Below are 27,395 nucleotides of genomic sequence, written 5' to 3'. Positions count from 1 at the left end.
TTTGGCTCATGCCTGGGCTCCCTGAGCCAGCTAGAACCTGCAAAGGGGATGGAATTTCCATTAAGAATTAAGCAGGGCAGTGCTTGGGAAGCCAAGCAGGCAGAGGGAGGGGGCACAAGGGAGGATACTTTAACTCCAAGCTCCTGGGGCAGCCTTAGTCCTGATTAGCCTTGAAGGTCTCATCAGCCATGGCCCAAGAGGATGCGGGGAGAGAATGGAGCTGCTCGCAGGGGCCTCTGTAAGGACACCTGAATCACTACAGCCCTGACTGTGGCCATGAGGCGGCCCCCAGGGGATGGCGAATCCACCCGAGAGGGTCCAGGCAACTGGGGCTTATGGGGAGCCCAGGAGTCCAGGAGGCTGTGCTGTGTTGTAGGTATCTGGGAAGGATATGTGTATGCATTTGTGTGCATACATGTGCATATATATGAGCATGCATGTGTGTCAGTGTATGTGTACACATGTGTATGTGTGCTATGTATATGTCTGTGTGTATTTGTGTGTTCCTGTGTACATGTACACATGTGTATGTATGTTACACATATGTATGTGTGTATATGGGTATATGTTTGTGTGCATATATGTGTGTTTGGGTGTCTCTGTCTTTGTATGTGTATATGTATGTTTGTGTCTGTGTGTATTTATGGGTGTATATGTGCATAGGTGTCTGTGTGTATATATGTATGTATTTGTGTATGTGTATGTATGTGTTTATGTCTGTATGTGTCTGTGTATGTGATTATTTGTATGTGTGCGCGTGTGCGCGTGTATGTGTGTGTGTGCGTGCGTGCGTGCGTGCGTGTGTGTGTGTGTGTGTGTGTGTGTATATGGTGTGTATGTGTGTGTATTGGTTGGGTTGAAGCCTTTAACGACAAGCGCCTAAAGAGCACATGTAGCGAACTAAATGATTCTTCTTACTTCAAATATAAGTACAAAATTGGACTTAGAATAAAAGTCCTCTGAGGCCTCTTGCTAACGGGGTGCTGATTAAGACCTAAGCCTCACTTCTGACATGCTACAAACCATCTTGGCCTTCCTGGTCACGGCACATCCCTGAGCTTTCAGACTTTTAAAGCCTATGAGCAGGCAGACCTGGTGACGAGTCCATTATATATTTGGGGAAACTAAAGCTCAGAGCAGTTGGTTGACATGACCGAGGTACAGCCGGAAAGTAGTAGAGGGAGACAGAGTCCAGGTTATCTGCATGCCCTTTTACCTACCAGTGGCACATGGAGATACGGGCCTGTAAACTGCCTACTTGAGGGAAGTGTGGTGTAGTGTCAGCACCCAGCTGATGTCCCCCAGAGGCCCCAGCCCTGTTCCAGGGAAGGAAACAGACCTGAGGATAAGGTACTGAAGTCCTCTCACAGAGCTGGGGGCAAAGTCCTGCTGTTTGGGTGGAAGCAGACTGGAATTGAAATTGGCTCCTGGGGGAATGACTGGGCCACCTGCAGAGCCCTGAGCCCCCAGGGAACCAAGGTGAGTGATTTGATGTCAAAGCTGTGGTATGCCCAAGGCCAGGCAGCAGCCAAGCCAGCCAGAACCTGGAGCAAAGAACAGGAGTGTTTAGCATCAAGGAAGAGACTCAGGACATTGTGCCATGGAGGTGACGCTGAGCTTGCTCTCCCTGAACATACAATGTGAACAAACCCACAAACCTCCCATCAGGCCTCAGGTGGTGGAGAACTGTTTTTTCTTGGCATTCTAGGAAGGTAGAGGCTCTTCAGGCTCCGGGGATTCATAGCAGGGTGGAAGCCATTGGATGGAATGAACTAGAAGCTTCCTTTCAGTCTAAAAATGTAGCATTCCAGAGCTTTTGGTCCTGGACCAGACTTCTGTGGACTTAGCCATCTGACATGGAGCCCAGGGGTGAGGGTGAGGTGGGGAGGCGCCTCATCGACACCCCCTGTCATTTTTGGCAGGTCTGTGATGTGGAGAGTGACTTAAGTGGGTAATTGAGTTTGCAAAGGGAAGCACCTGCAGTGGACAAACGCTGTTGCATTCCTGGCATTTGGGGCTGCTCAGTGAGGCTGTGCCCTCCTCAGGGATGTGAATTGCGCCCAAATCTCTCCCTGTTTTCTTTCAGCTCCAGGAAACTGATCGTGGCAGCACAGTCCCTTCCCCTCTCCAGATGTTCGCATGCGGGACACATGTGGGCGCCCTCGCCTGGCCGGCTCAGCTCTGGTGGCTCCGGGTGATGGCCCAGCCCAGGGGTGAGTCGGGTCTCTAATTAGACCCGACCACGTCCCCATTCCAGAGCTCCCACAGATGACAGCACGCGGTCTCCACTGTGGCCAGGGGCTCCGAAATAGCCCTCGCTCCCCGGCAGAGCCTCTTAGGCCACGGTGCTTGGCGCAGGACAAACGTTTAGCTGGGTGTGCACTGCTAGGGAAGAGCCTGGGATTGGGGGGTGGGGGCAGCAGGCAGCCTCCGGCAGCGCCGGCCCCAGCGGCCACTTTGCGCCTGGCCTCTGGAGTTCCAGCTGCTGTGAGCTGCCACCCACCGCTGGCCTCTGCACACACCCGCTTTCTGCCTTGTAAGCTCAGAGTAAGTAAGCAGAGGGGATGGCTAGCTCTGTGGCTAAATTCAGGAGCTGGGGCTGGACTGGAGCTGCCGGCATAATTATGACCTCTAGGATAGCAGGTGTGATTGTGTCAGTGTGAGAGTTTGTGAGCAGGAGCGGGTGTCAGTGGAAGGGAGTGTGTCTAGCACAGGAATTTTCTAGTGCTCGTGTGTGTGTGTGTGTGTGTGTGTGTGTGTGTGTGTGTGTGTGTTGGGCCAGGAGCATGCTCAAAGGTGGCTGCTGTGTCTGGCACACAGGTGGGCCTAGCTGTGCCAGTGGAAGTGAAATGCCTCTGTGTGGGGGCCAGGAACCTGTTGTCTAGAGGAAGGGGACCTGCCAGTGTGGATGATGGATGAGGGTGACAGCTCAGAAGGTGGATAAGGAGCAATAGACACCTGAGCTCACTTTCTAGGGTGACCTGATTTGTCCCCAGCTGTTGTCCTCAACTGGGGTGTCTTGCTTGTAGGTCAGGCAGCTTTGGTTTCTCAGGGCTTTGGGCCACATCGGAGCTTAAAGCTCTCATCCAATATAAGAGTGAACGGATTTCGATGAACCTTCCTCCACGGGGCCACTTTCATAACCAGGAGAAGAGGCTAGGGTGTGGGGTCAGGGGTTCAGGGGACACTCACTCATGTATACTAACAGTGCAGCCACAGTCCACAGACTGTACACCCATGGCAAATGGCATGTGTGCAGCATGCATCCATGTTGTAAATGCATATGCAAAACCACACAGCCTTGAATTGACCCTGGCATCTGCCTCTAGCCCCCCTTTTACTTCCTGTACCCTTCATTGGGCATCTCTGACAAAAATGGGTTCAGGAACATGGCCTCAGTAGGGGAATACTTTCCACTGAGGGCTTTGGCTGGGGATTAAGGCAGGAGGCGATATGATGCCTTTGGGTATCTCATCCATGGAGCCTAGCCACAGAACACCCTTTGGCCTTAAGGTCTAGGTGGGAAACAGAGCAGTTGATCATTTAGAGGGAGAAGGCCTATCTTAGTGATATGGACTCAACAAGGAGGTGAGTGACCCTTGGCACCTGCAGCTTGCCCCAGACTCAAGTTCATGACTTCGGTTCATCCTGCTGCAGGAGTGCAGTGGGACTGTGGGGCTGGGCTGGGGAGGGTGTGGTGAACTGGACTGGACCCATTCCTTCTGTGCTTGGGTTTTAGTCACCCTGCCTGAAGCTGCTGGGGAGACAGCCTTTCAACACCCCTCTCTCTCCTTCAGCAGTTATGTGGAGACCATTGGGAGCACCAATAACAGTGCTTGGAACACTGAGCACCCCCAAATGCCGGGACTGGTACTTACATTTATGGTTCTTATTTCATTATGACTTCTAGAGCTCTTCTGCCCTGGCCATTCTCTTCTCCATAGGTTTCTGTGATGTTGTCCAATTTCAATGTGCTTCTTTGGTTGGGAAGGTAGGGAAGATTTCGTGTTTGTGATTTGGCCTGAAGGCTGCCCTTTCAGTCTGTTGAAATGGGGAATGGTCCAGTCATTTCCAGAGTGGTCCACTAGGGGCTACCTTTCCTTTGGTCCAAACATAGATCCAACCCTTAGAGATGGATAAATAAAGGCTGGGTGTGGCTATTAGCAGGTTTGCTGCAGAGGGAAGGAACTATTTTCCCTTTCATGTTTCCCTTTTCACTCTAGCTTCTAGGAAACTCCCAGTACTTCACACTGCTCCATCCTACTAAGTTAATAAGAGTCATCACTTGAGTTTTGATTTCCACTTTAACAACTTTTAGACTACATTTCTTTAACTGTAAATTCACTTATACTTTATAAAGGAAATGATAATAATAATAATAATAATAATAATAATAATAATAATAAAGAATAACCACCAATCAAGAATTCTGTTAGTCTCTGAAGATTGAAGCCACATTGTTTGGACTTTTTTCTTTTCTTTCTTTCTTTCTTTTTTTTTTTTTGAGACATCCCACTTGGAAAGATTTCATCTACTTTTAATCCATATGTCTCAATTGTGACTTCTGTGCTCGAGCTCTGATTGGTAACCATGTCATGGGGCTTTTCTTCCTAGTGGCTGGTGGAGAGAATGGCTATCTCTGTGCTGGTTCAGACAATGGGGATTGTCTAGAATGAATTGGGGCATTGATCAGCACCCCTGCTCTGAGGGCTTCAGCTGCCAGCCTCTCTGGGTCTCAAAAGCCCTAGTGTCTGGATGCCCAAAGGGGTTTGATCCTTGCCCTAAACCTGGCCATGGCCCCATGACTCCCCTTCCACATGTGACCCTGCCTTTTCCAGGGCTTTGCAGGGAGGTCTGTGTCTCTTGGGTCTGAGCCCTGCTTCCCTCCACATGATTGAGGCCTTGTGAAGACAGAGGTTGGAACGAAGAATGTGGAAGTTCAGAGTGTGCAAGGGCTCACAGAGGGCTATCTTGCCTCCTCCCCTCAGTCTGGAGGCCACAGGATGGTGTTCAGCCCCATCTCTTTCTCCAGAAGGGGTCCTGTAGTGATATATTGTATACTCTAATAAACTTGTCTGGAGATTAGAGGACAGAGCCAGCCACTAGATTAGATATAGGGGCCAGATAGTGGTGGCATGCACCCTTAATCCTGTCACTCTTGGGAGGCAGAGATCATCTGGATCTTTGTGAGTTCAAGGCCACACTGGAAACAGAGCCAGGCAGTGGTGGCACACATCTTTAATCCCAGTACTGGGAAGCACACATGCCTTTAATCCCAGGAAGTGATGGCAGGGTGAAGAAAGGTATATAAAGTGTGAGTTCAGCTGAGACCCTTTTGGGTGAAGACTCAGAGGATTTCAGTCAGAGGATTCCTGGAGTTGGTGAGGCAATAGGTGGTGGGTGTGGCTTGCTCTGCTTCTCTGATCTTTCAGCTTTTACCCCAATCTCTGGTACCAGGGTTTTTTTAAATTATTATTATTTTTAATTAAAAGACCATTTAAGATTCTAACAACAGGATCTCAAGTCTGTCAGATAGTCAGAAAGCCATTTGTTACTTGGTAGAGACCCAGGGCAGGGCTCAAGTTATCACAAGGCTAGTGAAAGCTCTAATTCTGAGAGATTGTTTTACGTGTAGAGGTTGCTGTGTTTGGGAAAGAACCCACACCAGAGCTACACTTGCACAGGGCAGTGGTTAGAGTGCCTGATGGTGATCTTTCAAGCCCCATGTGGGTGACTGTGTCTCCAGGAAGGCTAAGTCGTCTAAGGTGGTGGCCATTGCTCATGTTCAAGGCTAACTATATGAGAAGCATTTGACCACAGAAGAAGAAAGAGGAAATACCCTGGGCCTGCTACTGGGTAAGGTTTAGTGGATCTGTTCTTTTCTGGACAAAGGTGACCTCAAAGAGGAGATTGTATCTCTGCTGAGGATTCATCCTGGTTATGCTCTGTTGGCTTCCCGACATTGAAACTTGACCTGGTAAGCAGACTTACAACCAGCAAGAGATCATGGTGTGGGATGTCAGAATGTATGAGTGGGAAGTCTACTCACAATTTCCCACACTTAATATCTAGTAAAAGCCAGTTCTCTGTTTTTGGCTCTTTGAATCTTTTGTTTCATGAAACCTCTAGGACGCGTTCTGAAATGGGAACTTGCATTTTAGACACAGGGGAACGGAAGCATAGCTAGGTCTAATAAGCCCAGGTCGGAGCCAGCCATACCTCCTTGTCAGGTCTCCCGTTCTGGAGTCTGCCGTGGATGGCTACTGGCCACTGAGTAGAACAGACAGCTCTCCCCATTTTGGAAGCCTGAAAGCAGGAACTGCCCCTTCAGGTTAACTAGGAGAGGACTAAGGGCCTGTCTCTGGTAACAGGATGTGAATAACGTCAGCTTCATGGCTGAGCAGCATCCCTAGCCTTCCCAGCCTCAGATGGGGATAGTCACTCCCTGGGACACAGGGGTACATGGTGAGGGAAGGCCTCATGGGCCAGGTGAGGATCTCCCAGCCAACATCATGGGGTGGGCAACATTGGGCTTCTCTGTTCTTGGAATGTAGTTCCCACTAAAGCGCCCTGATCTAGTCAGTCCAAACTCCTCTCCTCCAGCTCTAGGTACCCCCAGTGCCAAGCTCTGGGGTGTCCCAGATCCCCTGAGGCTGTCTCTGGGCAGACAGGATTCTGCCAGGTCTGATGCAGCGTCTCTAGGCGTCAGCAGTCTGGCTGAGTAATTGTGTACCATGTTCAGTTTGCACTGGAGAAATGGAAGGCTAGTCTTACAAACCAAATATCTTGGTTTGGAAACCCTGTGAAGTGTGGGCTGTGGTCTGAGAGTGTGAGCTGCATTGTGGGCCCGTGGGCCCTGCTGGTTTAAGAGATGCCATTGTGGGACAGCATATTTCATCCAGGCCATTCATCCTAATGGAGTCAGAGGTGTGCAGCACACACTGGCAGTGTGAGAGGAAAAGTACACAAGCTTTGCAGGCAGAAGGAAAGACCTGATGTCTAGTCTCAGTTTGCTGACCTGTAAAATGGATGTGTCTTATTATAGCAGTGATAAGAGAAGCAGGGAGGTTATTAGAAACCTAGCATTTGGCATAGAATAAACAAACCCCGAAAGACAATCTCCCTGCTTCCAGTCCCATCCGCCTTCATGAAAGAACACTAGATCGCAAGGTGGTTGCCAGATCTCCTCAGCCTCTGAGCTTGATGTGTTTTCTACCTTCTCTGTTTCTCCTTCCTTTTGTGTAAAATGAGAGACAAACTCCTTTTCCTCGCCCCTCTGTACATTTTGAGGATAATGAAGAAGAACCCAGAGACAAATCTAGAAGTTTAGGTAGTACTGAGTCCCTATGAGACCATTTGTTGTGTTAGGACCCAGGCAAAGCAAGTGATAAAGACACAAAGGAGCATCCCAGTCCCCAAGTCATCATCTGACCACGTGACAAGACAGACAGGCACACAGAGGCCCATCTGTTGGGTATGGTCCACATAGGCCAGGTCCTCTCCAGCTGTGTACATCAGAGAGGCCTTTCCAGAGATGAACACTCATGCTCTTCATCTTTTTTTTTGTTTGTTTGTTTGTTTTTCGAGACAGGGTTTCTCTGTGTAGCTTTGCGCCTTTCCTGGAACTTGCTTTGGAGACCAGGCTGGCCTCGAACTCACAGAGATCCGCCTGCCTTTGCCTCCCGAGTGCTGGGATTAAAGGCGTGCGCCACCACCGCCCGGCAGCTCTTCATCTTGAAAGATAATAATTTCCAGAAAGTGAACAGGAGGACCAGCATGTGCTAAGGCGCTAAGCCGTGTGTATATGTGTTGTGTTCACATGTGTGTGGACACATATATGTGCAGGTATGCATACACATGTGTGCCCGTGTCTCTACCTCCTGAGCACTGATTCCAAGTGGGCCGCTATGCCCATCTGGCTTTCATGTGGACCACTGCTGGAGATCCAAACCCCAGCCCTCATGCCTGAGTGGCAAGTGCTTATCCACCGAGTCATCTCCCCAGACCCCACTAAGCTTTTCTTAGTTGGAAGTTTGGGGGACTTCAAGTTATAGTGACTGGAGCCTGTGGTGTGTGCTGAGAGCTGCTGGTAGAAATGGCTTTACCAGAGGCCGTGGGAGTATACAGCAGGTGACAACTAGTATTCAATAGGTTGACCCACCAGACGAATAACTCTCTGATGGGGAGCCCCACCTGACGAGTGATGTTCAGTAGTGAGACAGGGATGAGTAGTTCCTGTTCAGAAATGAGACAGGAGACTACACGGAGAGCTTGGAAAGGGTATTGGGCCACAGTGCTATGCTCAGTTATCTAGGTAGTTCTCATGTATTTATAGGCAAGGCACTGAACATTTTTAATAGAAAGATTGTAGTCCAATGGGAGTTCAGTTATTCATTTGTTAAATGTTTATTGGGTGCTTACTATTTTATGCCACTTTGAATTTTAACATTATTTTAAACTTCATTAAAATTTGCAAGACTAGATAAGAAATTCTTCTTTATCCAGTTTTTAACTGATCATATGGTATATCTTTTTTAGAAAACCATTCTGCTTTCCTTTCTCTCCAATAACATGAAGATACTTCCCTCTCACTTATCTATGCATTTTCATTGCTTGTATAAGTTATATCTCATGGTTATAAATACATTGCCATACTATGTTTTTTTATTAACTGTGTGAATGCACGTCAGTTTTTCGTATTATCGATCTCAGAATGAATTAGAGACACTCCCTCTGTGTCCCTAAGCACTTGGGTGTGTGTTTAGAGGAGGGACAGTGCCCTGTCAGTGCGGGCTGCGTGGTGTGAGCCACCTCGCTCCCAGCTGCGCCGTCCTGACAAAGCAACCTCAGGAAGGAGAGGGGTTTGGGTTCATGATTTGAGGAGACGTAGTTTACTGGGATGGTGAAGATGTGAGTGCAGTGGCAGAGAAGTGGGGTGCTGCACTCATCCTGCTCCCCCTTTGTTGTTGTTGTTTGTTTTTACTCTTTTGGGGGGGGCGCCACCCAGCTCCCAGATAAATCACACATGGAGGCTTATGCTTACTTATGAGTGCCCGGCCTTAGCTTGGCTTATTTCTAGCCAGCCTTCCTTAACTTCCTTAACCTCTGGCCTCAGGGGCTTTATCTTTCTTTATTCCTGTATACCTTTCTTTCCTTCTTACTCCGTGTCTGGCTGTGTAGCTGGGTGGCTGGCCTCTGAAGTCCTTCTCCTTCTCTGGCTACTTCCTTTTTTTTCCTCCCAGATTTCTCCCTCTATATTTTCTCTGCCTGCCAGCCCTGCCCATCCTTTCTCCTGCCTTGCTACTGGCTGTTCAATTCTTTATTAGACCATCAAGTGTTTTGGACAGGCACAGTGACACAGCTTCATAAAGTTAAACAAATGCAACATAAACAAAAGTAACACACCTTAAAATAATATCCCCCAACACTTTGTATTTAGGGTGTCTTCATTATGCAGTTAAGCCTCTCTGGCAACATCCTCACAGACATGCCCAGAAGTGTATCTCCTGGCTGATGTCAGTTTCAATCAAGTTGACAATAAAGATTATATATTACAGCCCTGACACTGTCTTTGTGGCTTTACCATCTTCCTCCCAGATCTAGTCTGTATCTTCTAGCCATCATGCCTTGTTAGTCTCCTCTGCTTTATTTCTCTTGACCCCTTTGCTTTGAATAGTACAGGTAGTTACTACGTTAAATATCCTCCATTTTGGGTGCTTGGTGGTCTGCATAGCTAGAGTCAGGCTGTATGATTTGGACAGGCAACTGTGTTCTCTTGAGTCTTCATTTCAGCAAGCCCCAGAATAGGACTTGTCTGGCTCCTGGTGATGGAGGCTGTCATTGCTCACTTCAGGTGATGTCTATCAATTTTTCTACAATGAAATTGTTGTTTTCCTCTCTTTAAGTTGACAAGTAACTTGTAGAGAGATATTTTTAGAATATTTACATACCATATTTGTCATCAAATTTATAGTGATATATCAGCCATAATTTTGAATTATTTATTTTATATTTATTTATTGTTATTCTATTATGTGAAAGATTACTCATTTTCTCCCTCTCTCAATTTCCCCCTTTCTTCCTTCACGGGGGTCTCATATCTTTTTAATTCATTGGATGAATCAAGTGTTGTATTTATTTAAGCTCTGATGGTCGCATAATCTCAGATTCAGTTAGTGGGAGGCCGTCATAAGCTGGCTTCTGTTTCTTTTCAATTTGTTTCCATGATTCTCTGAGTGCTTCCTTATTATCTGATGCAGCAAGAAGTTAGGGTTCATTCTGATCCTTCCTTATTCCAGCTTGGAATTAGCGATTGGTTTGAAGATCCCAGGCTTCTTTTATGGTGTAATGACATTTAGAAACCCAATTTTGGGCGACCTGTGCCCTTGTTATTGGTGTATATGGTCTTTTGGCAGAGCTAAAACATGTATGTCTATTTCCTTCCACAGTAAACCAACACAATATGATGCTAAGTGTTTTTGAGAAGAAATAACCCACTGAGCCTAATGTAGAGAGTAACAGGGCATGGGTATGTTAGGGTGAGGGTGGTTCAGTAAAGGCCTCTTTCAGGAGATTCTATTTAAAAAGACTTGCATGTGAGAAGTTAGAGGGGAAAAGAGCCAGGATGTTGCTTTAATTACACAGGGAATAATTACAGGGATCTGAAATGAGTCAGTATGGAGACATGGTGGAGACAACACTACACAGTAACTGATGGATACACAAAGTAGCAGAGAGGCAGTCAATGGGTCTCCCAGGTTGATGTCTCCAAGGCCTGTCAAACTCAACATATTCAGCATGGAATGTCTGTCATTTCCCCCTGCACTGTCAGTCTTGAGAATACCTGATCCTCACCAGGTGTTTCAGATCTCACTGAATGACCCTTCAGACTCTACAGCTGCACAAGCCAGAGCAACAAAACCATCCTCTTCCTCATCTCTCTGCTCCAAGCCCCAATCAGCCATCCCCATGCCTGTTGATGTTAGTGTGCATCCCTTAAGTCCATCACATCTCTCCATCTTCACCAGCATGCCCTAGCTCAAGGTACCACTCTGAACACCTGAGTGACAGTTATGTCCATACTGGCTACCCTCCAGTTTGTCTTCACAGAGCAGCCAGAGGAGACTTCAGAACAATTCTGGTTTTGTCATTTCTCTACTTCGAAACACTTCAGCGGCTTCCAACTGATCTTGAGATAAAGATCCAATTCCCAATGGAGCTGACCAGGTCTCGTTTGTCTGGCCCCGCCCACATCTTCCCACACAGTACTCCCATCCCCACTTTGTCTCAGTGGCCCTCTCTCAGGTTTGTTCTCTTATCCCTGCTGCCATAGGCCTTTGCAAGGGTTGCTTCTCTGCCTAGAATGTTCTTCTTCCTCTCCTCACCTGCCAAATTTCTACTTATCCCTCAGTTTGCTTTTCATATCCATGGTCTCCCTGACTAGATCAAATCCCATTTTATAAGGTTTTAAAACACATTATGCCTCCTTCAAGGTCTCATCGCAGTAGGGATCTCCGGTTTTGCTGTAATAAGTTATTTTATTTTATGGCCCTCTGCGACATTTCACGTTTGTACATTGCTTTATCCTGGTTGGTAGCAGCACATAGCTGACCCACGCCACAGGGACATGTTGAGTGAATGGATGGATGGTTGAATAAGTAAGTGGACAAAAGGAAGAGGTGTTGTTGAGCAACCAGAAAGATGATAGCATCATTTAACAGACAAAAAATTTAAGTGAGAATTTTATTTGAAGATAAATCATTCATCTCAGAACATGTACCATCTTTTGGGCCAATGGTTTGGACTACTACTTAGGAGACTTGTGGAGATGGTGATCAGGTGACATCAAATTCCTGTCTAACCCCAAGGAGTGCTCTGGAGAAGGCAGCTGAACTCCAGTGGTCTCCCTGGGCTCTGGCCTCTTTGCTCTCCCCACCTCTGGTTTGTTGAGCACAGACAGATTATGAGTGGGGTGAAAGATCATTACCATTGTAGGAAGGCTCCCTGGAGCAGCCCAGTCTTCTGAATGATTATGTGGATCAGCAGCTTGCAACACGCAACTCTGCTGGATGTAAGCCCAAAGAGAATACAGAGAGCTGGTCGGACAGACCCAGCCAGCCCCCCTTGTAAAGAAGTCAAGCACTAGAATAGGCCATGTGGTCCCTCTGGCTCCCTCATTCCTGCATTTCTCACTTGCCTGTCATTCATCAATCTGTTTCCTCTTCTTTTGGTCACTCCCCTACCCACCCATCTGCCACCTACCCATCCATCAACAGACAAGAATCGATGTTGGATTTATGTGCAACACTCAAAGCTGAGGATCCCCTCCTCTCTTGCATTATTTTAATCCATTGTCCTCACAGCCCAGAGGTCCAGGTAAGGAGACATGAGGGGTCAGCTCCATGCTGAATGGCTGCTGTTGATTTTTGTGGCACTTTGTTCTGTCTCTGCTCTTTTCCTGTGGACTGACTCTTTCCTTGTTTCCCTTCCCTGGCTCCCTTCTTGTTCTTCACTTTCCTGATCCCCCTCCCTTGATAGCTTAGGGAACTGGCTCCTCAATCTAGTAACCAGGTAGATGTAAAGTGGTTGGCGGGGCTTGGCAGAGGAGGTCAGGGCTCAGGCCCCAAAGAGAAAGACAAACAGCTCCCTCTGGGGCACACTATTTTTATTTTTATTTTTCTACTTTGATTGTCCTTCAGTCCCATGGAATGTGTGGAGAGGCTGGAGGTGTGGAGAGAACAAGCTTTAAAACACAGCATGTATGTAGGAACAAGGCAGTGGTCGCCTGGCCCCACCTCTACAGTTGCCGCGGTCCTTTCGGACTGTCATTTACAAAACTCCCCAAATGTGTGCTGTCCATCTGCTGCAGCAGACAGGGTGGGAACTGAGCAGGAGGGGACAATAGCAGCCCCATCAGATAGCAACATCTTGGAACAATGCCCAGGGTACCGAGGGTCTAAGTTACAGACTCATTTACTCACTCTCACATCTACTCAAGCATCTACTTAGCATCTGCTGTGGGCTGTGCATTGCTCTAGATAGCCGAGAAGCCAGAGTGGGCAAAAGCCAGCATCAGGTCTTTGCAGGATTTGCTTTTTGGTTTGGGAGGACAGGTTAACAGGTCATATGCAGGATGCAAACACAGTGCTCAGAACTACGTAGAAATATAAGAGATCGTGAAGGAGCTCCAAGAGTGGGAAAGGTTTGGATAAGCACACATTTAAGCAGAGACTAGTATCTTCCCAGCCCTTTGGTTAAGATTAAGCTTAGGCTCAAAGGAGGAAAAGGAGCAAGCTGTGTGAGCATTTTGGAGAGAAGGGCAAAGGCCTGGAGGCATGTGTGAGGAAGGTCAGTGTTAATGGAGTGAAGTGGGGGAGGAGGCCAAAGGAGGCAAGGTCAGCGCAGTAATGGCAGCCGGATCCAGAGCTTTCCGGCACGTCATTCATACAGCAATTGGAGTGACAGGAGAGACAATTGGAAGGGTTGAGTGTTGTCATGTTTTGATTGCAATAAAGAGAACAGATTGCAGAAAGGGGAGAAAGAGAAGAGAGAGGGCTTAGGAGCTTCTTTTGGTAACTCAAGGGACATACTGACCATCTATTCTTTCCATTTTACAGGATCTTTCCACCATGCCTCATGGTTTTCTAATTTTAATTTTTATTATTTTAATTATGTATAAGATATGTGTCTGCATGTGGGTATGTGCGTATGCGTGAGAGTACTAGAAGAAGCCAGAGAGATGTCAGGTCCCCTGGAGCTGGAGTTACAGACAGTTGTGAGCTGCCGGATGTGGGTGCTGGGAACCAAACTAGACTCCTCTGGAAGAGCAACAAGTGCTCTTAATGAACAAGCCAGCTCCAGTCCCAGGCTTGGTGGTTTCTAACACATGGAAGACCATGCCAGGTACTGGCTGTCGTGGGCATATCTTTGTGAAACTTTGGCCCTAACAGGGAGACAAAGTGTACTGTAGGAGGTCACTGGACAGTTACGGGGTTCAAACATCCCCAGCAAATCCAGCTTAAATGGAGTCAGCACTGCAGTCTTGCAGTGGGCCTGTTGTGGAGGCCAGAGTAAGATTCAAGTGACGGCCTTGTTTAAACCAAATATTGACTGCCAGGGAGAGCAGGCTAATCCTGAGGAGAACAGGGCAGTGCTCTTGGGGCTGGAACCTGAGGGAATACAGGATGGTAATACTAAAAGATGTGGGGAGAGCTGGGGCCAGGGTCTAACAGCTGTGAGGAGGATGCAGAACTTAGATCTGCAGGGAGACACGGGGCTGAGGGAAGTACACTAGGTTTCCAGGAGGCTTTGACAGTGAGAACTGTATTTGAAGAGATTGAGCCTGACATTAGCACAAGCAGGGTAGGCTGAGACTGTAACAGCCTTGGGTGAGAACCCTGGGAGTAGGGGCAGCAGGAATGCGGTGCCCTAGAGGTACAGTAGCTGGGTATACAGTGATGCGGCTATTACAGCCGGCAGGGGAAATGAGCAGCCATCATTTGGATAAATTCCAGATGTCTTTTGTCACTTGAAGCCATCTTTGAACAAAGACCACAGAGTGGCCTGGGTTTGGGGCAGAGTAAGTTGTAGGAGAAAGACTGGGGTCTAGTCTCCGGTAGTGAGTGATTTTCACAAGTGTCTAGGGAAGGAGGCCATTAGGCTGTATAAATATTAGATCTGAAGCAGGCACTCATCAGACCCAGCCCTCTCCTCTTACAGATGGGAAATTGGAGGCCTAGAGAAAAGGCATATATGGCCATCTGCCATATATTTTATGGGTGTTGTTAAGGCTGGAGTCTGGGCCCTGGCAGCACTAACAATCTAGGCACTTCCATCTATCCTCAAAGAGGCTTCAATTAATGAGACAAATAACAATAAAAAGAAGAGAAAGAAGATTGCCCAGTGTGGTCATATTGGGAAGAGGGACAAATAGAGAGGACCAATGACCTCCCGAGCCCATCTTCAGGGTCCTGACATAATGTTTAGATTTAAACAGAAGGTATGAGGTATGCATAACTAACTAGTCCTGGTCAAGGTGTGGTCCTGCCCATTTTCATTGTCTCACTCCAGTCTCTCCTGCAAAGTGGAATGAGAAGTTGTCAGCATTGTGTACATTCTTTCTGGAGACACCCTCTCCTGGCCAGCACCAGGTTTCAGCTCTTCCTTCTCCAAGTTCTGGGGAAAATTCCAATCTCTTGGAGACAGTTGTTTCAGTAATCTGATAGCCAAAGGGAGCAGCACAAGACTTTCTTTAGAGCATCTGCATTCCCGCCAGGATGTCTGCATATAGAGTGCTCACCCATGGCAAAAGAAAGCTAAGCATCTCATTGAACTCGTGCTCCAGCAATTACTGTGCTTTACTTGATTATGCATTTGCATATTTCTGCCAGTGGAAAAGAAAATCCTATGAAAAGGACAATTCATCCATTTTCATATTTAGCATAAAATTGGCGCTTGAAGCAGAGAGTATGCTGTATTCTCTCTCTCAACCTTGACTAAGGTGGGCAGGAGTCTGATCTCAGAGATGGTTGACCAGAAGACCCACCTGTGGATGGGACTTTATTCTTTCATGTGGCTTTCTTCAAGAACGGTTTCTTGCAGTTTTCGCTTACAGCCAGTTACAACATCTCACTATACATGAGCTTGAGTGGTACAGCGGCTTTTGCTGTGCAGTTGCCTGGTACTACTACAAGAGAAACCCTTCCCACTCAGAGGGAGAGCAGCACAGGGAGACCCACAGTCTCAGCAGGCACTTGGAATGTGTGTGTGCAGAGGTAGGGCTGCGGTCCAATGCTTAGCCTAGCCTAAGGCTTCTTGTCTGGGGACTGCACAGGCCTACTTGTTTGTTCTGCTGATGTCTTAAGGACCAGAAATCCACTTTTTAAAGAATAGTCTATAAGACTTGTCATATTCTTGGTGCTGGAGCTGGGCTCCTTTCTTATGACTGTAGAATAGGCTCCCAAAGCAGTCCTTTGACTCTGTTTCTCTGACCCAGGCCAGCTGCATCTCTGCTCTGGAGCAAGGGTGATGTTCAGGAGCAGCAGTGTAAAGACAGGCAGAAGCAACAGTGGACTCCCCAGTTCCGTTCTCTTTCTGCTTGTGGTTGGGAGATTTGTGGGTTCTGAATCCATCACCCTCTGTCTCCTTGTTGCTGTTACTGATCAAGTTTTAATATTCTTTGGGGAAATATTTGGACTATTTTTCAACTTCCTAAGTTCATTCCAAAATCAATATTCCTTTGTATTTGCTAGTTAAAAAAATCTTACCCAATAGGAAAAGTACCCTATTTTCAATATATCTTGGCTATGCATTTCAGATTCAGATTGCCAAATCCTAAGGAAAAATGCTGTTGAGATTTAATCAGAATTCCACTGAATCTATGCAATAGAGCTTTTAATGGTGGACTGACACTTCTCATCATTCTCATACTATTTCAGACATCGGAATGATCTCGATTTATCTTGGCATTTCTTCATATCTTTTTAATAATGTTTTACAATTTTCTCAATTAAGGGGCTTGCACAGAAGGAGCATTTTCATGTTTCTTCTGTGTTTTATTGCTCTTTAAAAAGAGGTCTTTCTTCCTCTGCCTCCTCTTCCTCCTCCCCCTCCTTCATATGCTGGTGATTGGGACTACTCAATTTTGTATATTTATTTGTCAACAACTTTCTAAGTTCCTTTATAGCTTAGGAATAATTTATTTGTGGACTCTGTTGGGTTTTACACATGGACAATGAGTTGCAAACTCACACTGTATTCTCAGAAGAACTAGAAAGAGGTACAGGTAAGGGTGGACACAGATGTCTTGGTGGACAGAGATGTCTGGGTAGACACAGCTGCATAGACTCTTGATTTGACCAGGGAATCACAGGTTGACATACGTGCAGGTGTGTGACTTTGTGAACAAAGCAGAGGTGGGTTTTAACCTCCATTTCCTCTGTGGCGGTGTGCTACATAACAACAGTTTTGATTCTGATATTTCTTCCTATCCCGGATCAGATTTCTAATGTAATAATAAATCAAAGTGGTGAAAATTGGGCATCTGCTCTCAGAGAACCTGCTTTCAACAGATCATTAAGCATAGTGTACGTGATACTGTTTTCACATAGATGTCTACTGAAGAAAGTCCCTTTTATTAGTTTGATCAAAGTCTTTTTTTCTAAGTTACTATTGAATCTCATCAAATTATTTTTCTTTGGCTATTGATAATAGTCATGATTTTTCTACTTTGTTAGTATGGTGAGTTTCATTATAATGTTAAACTAATTACATATTTTTAAACTAAATCCAATATGGTCAGGTTATATAAGCCTGCTTACTAATGTTGGATTTTGGATGTTGAATTTTGTTGTCTAAGTTAGCATATTTTCTTTTGTGTTATGTATGGGATTGCTCTATATATCTTCATTCTTGTGCTCTTCTTTATATTTTTTTAAATTGCATGTGGTATATGTGTGTATGCAGGTTCATATGCTTCTATACACACATGTGGAGGCCAGATCTTGACATATGATGTCTTCCTCTGTCATTTCCCCCACTCCGGCTTTTTTGTGTGACTGTGTTGCCCAGGTTGGAAAAACTTTTGACGGATTGTCTTGCCTCTGGCTCTTGGGGATTGGGATTACAGGTGTGAGCTACCAGGTCCAGCTCATTTCTCATTTCTTTTTCTTCTTCTTCTTCTTCTTCTTCTTCTTCTTCTTCTTCTTCTTCTTCTTCTTCTTCTTCTTCTTCTTTTTTAAATTTCAGGGCTGAGGACCAAACCCAGGGCCTTGCACTTGCTAGGCAAGTGCTCTACCACTGAGCTAAATCCCCAACCCCTCATTTCTTCTTTTAGACTGAATTTTTCTTCATTATTGGTTTGTTTTCCCCTCTACGTATTTAAATTTCTATGTCTCTTCTTTTACTTAGTTTCCTCTGTACTATAGAAATGATAAAAAGTCACAAATTTAAAGTTGATTCACATCATTATTTTCCTTCTGTTTGCAACTAGAAGAAAGTTAATGCACTTTAATTTACTTTAATCATTCCTTTCTGAATTCATGTACAACATTTTAGACTCAGTTTCCCCTTACCTCACAGACTAATTATTATATTTGTTTTTACAGTCAATGCTTGTTTGGCTTATTCACAGTTTCAGCCAGGTAGAGTAATCATTCACTTTTGTGTCTCCACCTTCCCATGTAACATTCTCTTCCTTCTGAATGCCTTCAGCATTCTTTCTCTTCCTTGAGAGACTTTCACTTTCCTGAGATGGCCTGACTTCATCCACTTTCCTCTGGATACAGAACTCCAGGACAGTCTTCCCCAGCCAGGTGATTTCCGGTTCTCTTCTGACACTTGGCAGTTCTGTTCACTCTTCCTCTCTGGATACTTCCAGCATGCTAACCACTGTGCCATGAAATCCGTTTACCTTTGGATTTTTCCAAAATCCCCTGTGTCTTGGGTGTTCTTTAGTCTTTTTAATTTTTTTAAGGAAGGTGTGTGTATCTTTTGTATTTATTTTGTTTGATACTCATTGTTATTTCTGGATATGGAAGCTATTCTGTTTGAATGCTGCTTTGCACATATGCTCTCTTATCTTTCTTGGAATGGCGATGAAATGCTCATTAGACTGTGTTACTCTTCACTCATAGCCTTGGTTTAAAGGTTTCTGTGTCCTCTGAGCTGCATTTTGGTAATTTCCTTTGTTCTATCATTTAGCACGCCAATACATCTTTTCACTCTTCATGGTTATTTCTTGGATTTGAATGGCTATAATTTGTAGCCTTTGTTTCTTGAATCTGTTTCCAAGAACTCTCTTTTGTTTCTTGGAATGGAATTTTCTAATTGCACTCCATCATCAATCCTCTAACAGGTGATGCAAACCCAAGCTTCAACCTCTATGAGAGTCATACCATGGTGATTAATTCTCAGCCTCTATGGCTGACACTTTGCAGAGAAGGTTGATTTCTCATTTTTCTGTGCACTGGGTTTCTTCTCTTCTGGACTTGTATTCAATTCTTCGCCTTGGGGAATCCCTAGCCCCTATCTCTCTTGCCCCTATCTCTCTCGCTCTACATACAAAGGAAACAAGGGCTCGAAGGATGCAACATCTCATAGATGTTGTCAGTGGAAAACTCCCTTTGACACCTCATCCTGCTTTGGACTCTCCAGATTTATTCCACTTTTCCTGCCAGCTCAGCAATACATTTTAAGACCATCAAGTGGTGGATCTTCACTGTCAACTTCACTGGATTTAGAATTACCTGGGAGACACGCCCTTGAGCTTGTCTAGGGTGATGTTTCCAAAGTGATTTAACTGAAGGGCAAAGACCCATCCTGACTGTGGGTAGCACCAACCTTTGGCCTGGGCTCTGGGCCTAAGTAAAAGGGAAAGAGGGAGAAAGGCAGCTGAGCGCTTGCATTCATCGCTCTGCTTCCCGATTGTGGACACAATGTGCCTTCTCCTCCTGCAACTGTGCTTGTCTACCACGATGGGCTGCGCCACCCATCTATGAGCCCAAACCAACCCTTTTATTCCCTAAGTTGCTTTGTGAGATATTTTGTCACATAAACAAGAGTAGTAACTGGTATTTATAAATATCTTTGTATTTATAAATACATGGAGAAGTATTGTAGACTGACTGATCTATCATTTTACTGGAATTAAAAATATAATGTTAGTTTTGTGCATAAGAAAGGAGTTCTGAAACAAACAAACAAACAAACAAACAAACAAATAAGTAAATAAATGTACGTAACTAAAAGGGCTTTGTTGTCAATTAACAGTTAGCTGCTGAAAACCAGTGATATGCTGTAGAGGGTTGGAGGAGAAGGTATTGTTTTCACCCCCAGTCAACTTTTTAACCATGTAAGCTAATAAATTAAAAAACTTCCAATTTTCTGATTCTAGTTCTCTGAATTTGGCATAACAGTGGGACGGATTGTTTTGGATGTTTGGGGTGTAAATGTGTTTATTTATTTGGAATACTTAGAAAAGTTTTTGGCACATAGTTAAGTGCCAGATATCACATTTCATTGAATTTAAGATGTAATATAATGAAAGACACCCTGCTGCTTCATAAAAAAGGAAAGAAGGCTAGAGGTAAACTATGACAAAGCTAAGATGCCATTGGTTAGGGTATGACAAACTGCATCTTAGAATTGCATGGCTGTAGCAGTATTAGCTGTTATTATGAATGGATGTGTGTGAGCAGAGATGACCATGTCTTGCAGACAGGTTCAAAACCTCAGAATGGATAGGGCTTTATTCAAGCCCACCCTCATGTTGACTGAGCTCCTACTCTGCCTTAGACACCGTTCAAGTGTTGCTATGACAGGTGGTGTGCCAGACATAGTGGAAGTCTTGTTGAAGCAACATTCTATAGATTCTGGCCTTCATGTCTGAAGTCTACATCGTTAACTTGAGTAGACAGATTTATCTGACATCTCCTTTTCCAAACTTAAAGGATTATTTAGATATGGACATTACAGAAATGTCAATAGTGTGTTGAGAATGATTGTGCTTGCTCATACCCTGGCTTATTCTGTTTATAAACACAGGGTGGGTCAAGCCTTGGAGTGGGTTAAATCTTGTCTATGGTTTCTTTTCATTAATGAGCTGGTGAGAATACTTTACCACTGCAGCTAAGCCAAGGTTCTGATTCAGATTGAATGTCCCATAATCCTTTGGCCACGTGGTATGTGAGCTGGGATGGTAGCTATTTCTTCAGGGCTAGTGCTGCTGCTGATCACAGAAATGTTGCAGTGTTTGTCTGTGCTCAATTCAAAATATGATTTCTGTCCTATGCTGCTATCCCAAATGCCAAGACTCTAATTATAATGGGAAGAAATGTATTGGATCACAGTATAGGAGGTTAGGAAGTCCAATATCAAGAACCCACCAGCTTTGTATCTGGAGAGGCACTGCTTTTCTTCCAAGATGATGCCTGAATGCTGCATCCTCCAGAGGGCAGAAAGGACTGGTCCTCATGTGGCAGAAGATGGAAAGATCAAGATAGCAAACCCACTTCTGTGAGCTTTTACATATAGTATTCATCCATTTGTGGGGATTTACTGTCATAATTATTTAGCTCCCCTAGACTCCATTGCTCCCGAGGCTCTCACATTGGGGATTAAGTTTTTAATGCATCTTGGTAGGAACTTGAATTTTCAAACCACAGCAGTTTCTATGTACTGATTTTTCTTTACATTCAAATTTCCTCTGCTTCTTTCCAATATATTTAATAGAGTCTGCTTTTTAGCCTTTTGGAGGAGAGCAGATCTTTGACATCTAGGTAAGAAATTGGGCACATGATGGGATGCCATGACACTTCTCATGTAGTAACTTATTAACTGGCTTTTGGGGTCAGAGGAGATTCTTAGGTTGCTATTAGCTTCTGAAGTGTCATGTAAGCACTATGCTCTTAGGGCAGTCTAATAACACAGAATGGGTTCTATTCTGATTTTTATAGATTAAAAAAACCAAAGGTGAGAGAAGTAAGCTAAAGCGAGATTAGTCATGGGTTTCTGTGGTTTTGGTGTTCTACCCTCCCCAGGCCACTTAGCAAACTCCAGTGTAGAGAATTGGGGAAGGAAAAGAATCAGGGGGGCCTGGCTTGTCCCGGATGATAACTTCTGTGCTATCATCCTGTCATGGATTGAGAAGAAAGCAAAGATTGCATTCATGAAGATACAAGATGCTGTAAATTCTCCTTCCTGTGTTCTCTAGAGTATATAGACCCCTTCAAGTTGGGTCTTCATCATGACTCAGAAAGGGAAATAGCTTTCCCAGTGTGACCTCTGAGTGTGATTTATAAAATAGAATGTATCCAAATTTTTGCCACATTGGAGCTATTCAATTTTCTCTAATGGCCTTTATCTGAGAGTTATGTCTATTTGTGGCAGTCACAACCACTAAGTCATTAGCTTAGAGTGTGGTGATGGTTAATTTTAATACCCTGGGATCTGGGCCCAGTGGGGAAGGTTTCTCTCTTCTTCAAATCAAAGATAAGCAACATTTGAGCAGTTGGATAATATTTATATCAGGGAGGGAAAGTTAGAAAGTAAGAAGGAATCTTTTAAAGTTTGAGGATGGAAAGGTCTTTGAATACTTAGAATTGAGTTGGCAGAATGGCTTCTGGCTCCTTCCTTCACTCTGTGCTTTCACCAGAAGAGACATGGTATGATCTTTATACCAGGCACCCACTGATCATATAGATATGATCTCACTGGTACACACAGAATTCTCATTTTATGATAATTATTTATGTATCCCATCTTATAGAAAAATGAAACTTGATGTCCAAGGTCACACACTAATGAACTTGGGGAGGCTAATGTACCTAAATGTATATTCTTAGTCCACAGAACTCTGGTAGGGGAGGCTCAAAAGCCCAGGCAGGCCCCTTTTCAGGGAATAGTCCACTTCAGGTCTCAGAGTTCTGGCCATCAGTTTCTCAGTTACAGCCTTCAGAAAAAATACCCAGCTCAACCAGGTGCCAGAGACAATAGCCTCCTGTGCAGCTTCCAAAGCACAGGGCAGCTGGGTAGTCTTTGGCCCAGAACCAGGGAGGCTGTATTTCAAGACACACCATGGGGGCAGCAATGGATTTCCTGATTCCACACAAGACTTTTGGTGGAGGCTGCATGGTGGTTTCCTCAGATGGGGTGATGCCGTTTAGAGACGAGTGGTTGTATAAATCAGGTACTGGGAGCATGGATTCCAGTAAGGATGTCTTGATGCTGTGTGTCTTAGTTAGGATTACTGTTTCTGTGCTGAAACACCATGACCAAAACAACTTAGGGAAGAAAGGGTTTATTTTGCCCACAGTTCCATGTAACAGCTCATCATCAAAAATGGTGAGGGCAGGAAATCACGCAGGGCAGGAACCTGGAGGCAGGAGCTGATGCAGAGAGCATGGAGGGGTGCTGCTCACTGGATTACTCTACATGGCTTGCTCAGCCTGCTTTCTTCTAGAACCCAGGACGACCAGCCCAGATGTGGCACCTCCTACAATGAACTAGGCCCTCCCTCACTGATCACTAATTAAGAAATTGCCTTATAGCTGGATCTTATGGAGTCATTTTCTCAATTGAGACTTCTTCTCCAATGGCTCTAGCTTGTGTCAAGTTGACATCAAACTAGCCAGTACAGGGTGTTTCTCCCTCTTTCTCTGACTCTCTAGAGACTCACACACATTCCTGATCTAACTTACCTGTTCTGTCTCATTCACAGGACACTATCCAATCAGGACTCTTGAATTTCCCTTAGTATGCTGCTTCCCTGTGTGTGATAACCACAGCAAATAATAAAAGCAGGCACAGATATCCATGATTTACAGCTGGGCACCAATTGTGATTTTCTACTGCAGACAGTGGGAAGCCTTGGTTGGTCTTCCTACAGATCTCTCCTAGGCAAAGGCACATTGGCATTTCCCAGGGCATGACAAGCAGTTTTTGGGACATGTGTGCATGTCCCAGGCAGAGCTGCGTTCTTCAGCAACAAGATTTTCCTCCCTGTGAACTTCTCTCTCCATTTGTCCACATTAACATGCTTCTGTTACTCATCTGAAAGACAGGGATAACATAGTGACCTAGCTAAGGGAACCATTTTAAAGACTAAGTGGAAAGTGTGTAGTACAGTTTTACAGCCATTAAGTGTTTCTCACTCTTGCCCTCTTTATGATTATTGCTGTTATTACTGTGGCAAGGAGCTGGTCCTGAGATCCCCACAAGTTCTAATATCCTAACAGTGTGATGTAAAGGCCTCTAAGACCGGCCTATTTATTCCTGGGTACCACAGACTCAGTCCTGACAAGCTCATAATATAGTTTCATAGACAGAATTTTTGTGGCCTTTTAGGTAACATCTCAAAGGTAGATAGATCTGGTTCACTGGGCAGAGGGTTGGGACCTTTTCTGTGCTTTGCAGAAGCTCTTCTGTATCACACAGGCCTGTGGGTCCAAGAGCTGCTAAGATGTTTTGTGAGTCCTGAGGTCTGTTCTGCCGGCTTCTTGGCCTCTGTGGCCCGACAGCTGTGAGGGGCCACCAGGGCTTTCTCCAGGGAGCCAGTGCTTTCTATATTTCATGAGGCTCAGTCTGTCAGGCAGGGCCAGGTGGCAGCTTGCTTGGTTTCTTGCAATTCCCCTGGGAATGAGAGTCCTTGAAGTATCTGATTGCTGCAGGATGCCAGGCACCTAGTGGCCCAGAGACAGCTCCAATGACCATCTCCATTCTTGTCCCGGATCCGAGGCCCTGAGTTCAGATGTTGAGGACTCATTGTTACCTCAAAAGCTTTTCTCTATTCTTTCTTTTTCTCTTACAATACCAGGACTCTCGTGCTTTCCCCAGAAGCGTCCACTGTCTTCTGAATCAAGTCCCTGGTGCTGGTCTCCCTCCCTGGAGTCCACCCACTGCTCTGAAGCTCCAGTCTGGTCATTTCACTTCCTTACCCAAACATCTCCAGGGGCTCATACCACCCACAGGATGGTGACTTAGAAACTGAAAACACCCGTGTCTTTTATTTCCATTACTGTATGGCACACTCCCTCCAGCTTCATGAGAAGCGTTGGGTCCCCAAATTCTTGTTACATTTTCTGGTACAGCCTAGACTGCCCCACTGGCCCCGAATGCCACTGTCCCATCCTTAATTGACAAAATCCCAACCTGCCTTTGAGGGTCACCACAGATGTTACCTCCTCCTCTCCCTGCTAAAAATGGCCACCCCTTTTTCTGCATTTTTATGCCACGGGGGTATTCTCCTCTAAAGTCAGCCATATCCCTTCCACATTCCAACATCCTGGCATGTTCCACCTTCCAGAAACACCTGCTTCCTGAGTTCATAGTACTGGTCTGGTACTCACTTGGATGTTCTCCTCAGTCTTCCCTCCAGCCCCTTTCCTTTCCCTGCTTTTAATAACTCCAGATTCTCATTTTGGAGTTTCAGTGTTGGGACCATGCTCCAAGAAGCTTTCCATGGCACTTTATTCCCCACTTGCTGACCTTGGACTCCCAGGTGTCCTCCAGATCTCTCTTGATTACCTGTCACTGCAGTTTTCATGAAGCATCCTGGCTGTCCATTGGTTCATCCGTCTGTCCATCTGAAAGAGCTTAATAAACACAGATCTGAACGTGGGAAGGGAAGCTGCTCAGCTGGGCGTGACCAGATAATGAGGACTACAAGAACTTGTAAGGGACAGGTATCTTTATCTGTGTCACCATCATAGCCCCTCTGAACACTTGGGTCACACTGAAATGGTGACCATTGTCTATCAGTGAATAAGCTGAAGTTATTTCAGAAGCTGAAGTTGCTTCAACAAGATCTCATCTAGCCAGTCAACAAGTCTTTATTAATCATTATGTATCAGACAACTTGTCAGGTATGGAGGAGGCAGCATTGAGCAGGCAAGGCCTCTCTGCCTGTCCCAGGACCTTCAGGGGAGAGATATACTAAGTTGCTAATGCTATAGTTAAGTTTGGTAAGTTCTGTGGAGGAGAAACATTAAGGGAGCTCTTACATTGAAGGGCTTGACTCCATGGGCTGGGGAAGTTTGCCCTGGGGAGTAGTGTTTGTGCAGAGCTCTAGTGGCCCGTAGGGATAACTTGATGAGAAGAATGGAGGCCAGGCTGTCCTGGAATAGAAAGTGTTTGGGAAAAAGAGACATTGATGCTAAAATGATGAACAAAAACCAGAGTGTCTGGATAGCAGAGAGGGACCAGATGAAAGGTTAGAGTTGTAGTCAGGTGTCAGATGGATGCGTGGCCTGGGTGGGCTACCCAGAGGGTTTGGCCTTGGTGTAGCAGTAAGAAGCCACTGGTGGTGGGGGTAAGGTAGGGGTGAATAGCGAGATGATACGATTTGACTCGTGTTTTAGATCATTCTCAAAGTTGCATTGAGAAAGGTTTGAGTTGAGTGAGTCTGGAGAGAAGAGTGATAGGTGGTGACCTCCAGAGAGTTCTTTCATAGGTCAAAGTGAGAAATGGCAGGGGATAGTGAAACACGCAAAACGAGGGAAATGAAGCTGTTTGGGACGATTTGCAAGCTGTGCATCCAGAATCTATCAGACTTTATCTGCTAGGCATTCTGCACAAATTCACTGATTAAGGAAGAAGATTGTAATAAAAACATATATTGCAGGGCTATTTCCAAGTGTTACTTGCATACCAGGTATAAGAGAACTTGATCCTCCTGCAGCTAAAGGCTCCAGGAAGAACCTCCTAGGTTCAAAATCCAAGCTCTGCACACAATTGATAAAGCCGAGGTCATGTGTTTCTGTTCTGTGTGACTGGTTGGTATTTGTTATTGCTGCAAAGGGTTGCATACAAATTGCCTGGCCTTTTCTGTTTATATATCGTATCATGAAAATTCATAACATAGAGGCATTTCTCAGATGTAGGAAGCAGGGGCATATGTTAGAAACCAAAGGAACAGTGTTTGTGGGTTATCTTAATGCTTACAATATTACAAGTTTCTTGTTTTGCAGATGGGAAATAGGTATGGAGGCCCTAGAAAAGTCCTATTTGCTTCCCAAATAAAGCAGTGGTCTTCTCTAAGGGACTTTTTAGTTCTAAAGGTGGAATGACTTAGAATGATGGGTTGGCAAGATGCTCCCATCACTTACAGCCTCTGCACTCTGAAGTCTTGGAGAAAGAGGGATCAGAGCTGCATCTGCATAGTCCTGCTCTCCCCATCCCCTACACTCAGCAGCCTCCTGGCATTACTTCTGGAATTGAGTGTTTTCCAAAGTGTTTACTATCTCTCCTGTGTGGTCAGTTGTCCTGGACTCATCAGATTAAACAATCCCAGCTGTGCCGTGAGCTGTCCCCAGATTGTCCCATTAGACAAAAGCAGAAATATCCTTTGCTGCTGACTCTAATGGAATACTTTACTGTAAATAGTCTCAACTTCCTGCAGAAGGCCGTCTCCTTAGCCAAGTGCAGGTGAGCAAAGGCTGTTTCTAATGAGACCTGGGCACAGAACTAAAAGTCATATAAATTGATTTATTGAGTTGAATTAAGTCAGAGATACTCAAGGCTTCAAGTTCTTGTGAACAGACACTCCTGGTGTGGTGCAGCCCAGGGAAACACAGTGAGGGAAAACCCAAGACAAGAATCCAGGGAGCAACTTGGTGGGGTTGGGGGATGGATGGAGAGTTCCTCTTTCCTGTTTACATCTACTGTGTCCTTTTCATCTCTTCTACATCTCTCAACTCCATCTCTTAAGGAAAGGATACTCCCTTGTTCACCTACCCAAGCACAAAATTGGAGCCTTTTGCTGTGCTTAATCCTCAGGAAGCTTCTAGAATAGGTATAGTTGAGGGAGCCACTGTTACAAAGGAGTGGTGATTTTCCAAGGTCATGCACTAATCAGGTAGACTTGGGATTTGAATATATCACCCCTACCCCGTTTAAACTCT

At 45.3% G+C, this 27,395-nt stretch overlaps 1 protein-coding gene across 1 annotated transcript in view; it reads left to right on the top strand.

Moving 5' to 3' along the window:
- Positions 1 to 276: 276 nt before the first annotated feature.
- Insc (INSC spindle orientation adaptor protein) overlaps positions 277 to 27,395 on the top strand; it is a 111,551-nt gene continuing 84,432 nt past the window's right edge. The window contains exon 1 of the mRNA XM_059251472.1: positions 277 to 372. Coding sequence (XP_059107455.1) covers positions 277 to 372 — 96 coding nt within the window. The remainder of the gene's footprint in view (positions 373 to 27,395) is intronic.

This window comes from Peromyscus eremicus, chromosome 1 (genome assembly GCF_949786415.1).
Source record: "Peromyscus eremicus chromosome 1, PerEre_H2_v1, whole genome shotgun sequence".
In the NCBI taxonomy this organism is placed as follows: Eukaryota; Metazoa; Chordata; class Mammalia; order Rodentia; family Cricetidae; genus Peromyscus; species Peromyscus eremicus.
Note: the sequence above shows the minus strand (reverse complement) of the source record. Positions and strands in the feature narration are given on the sequence as shown.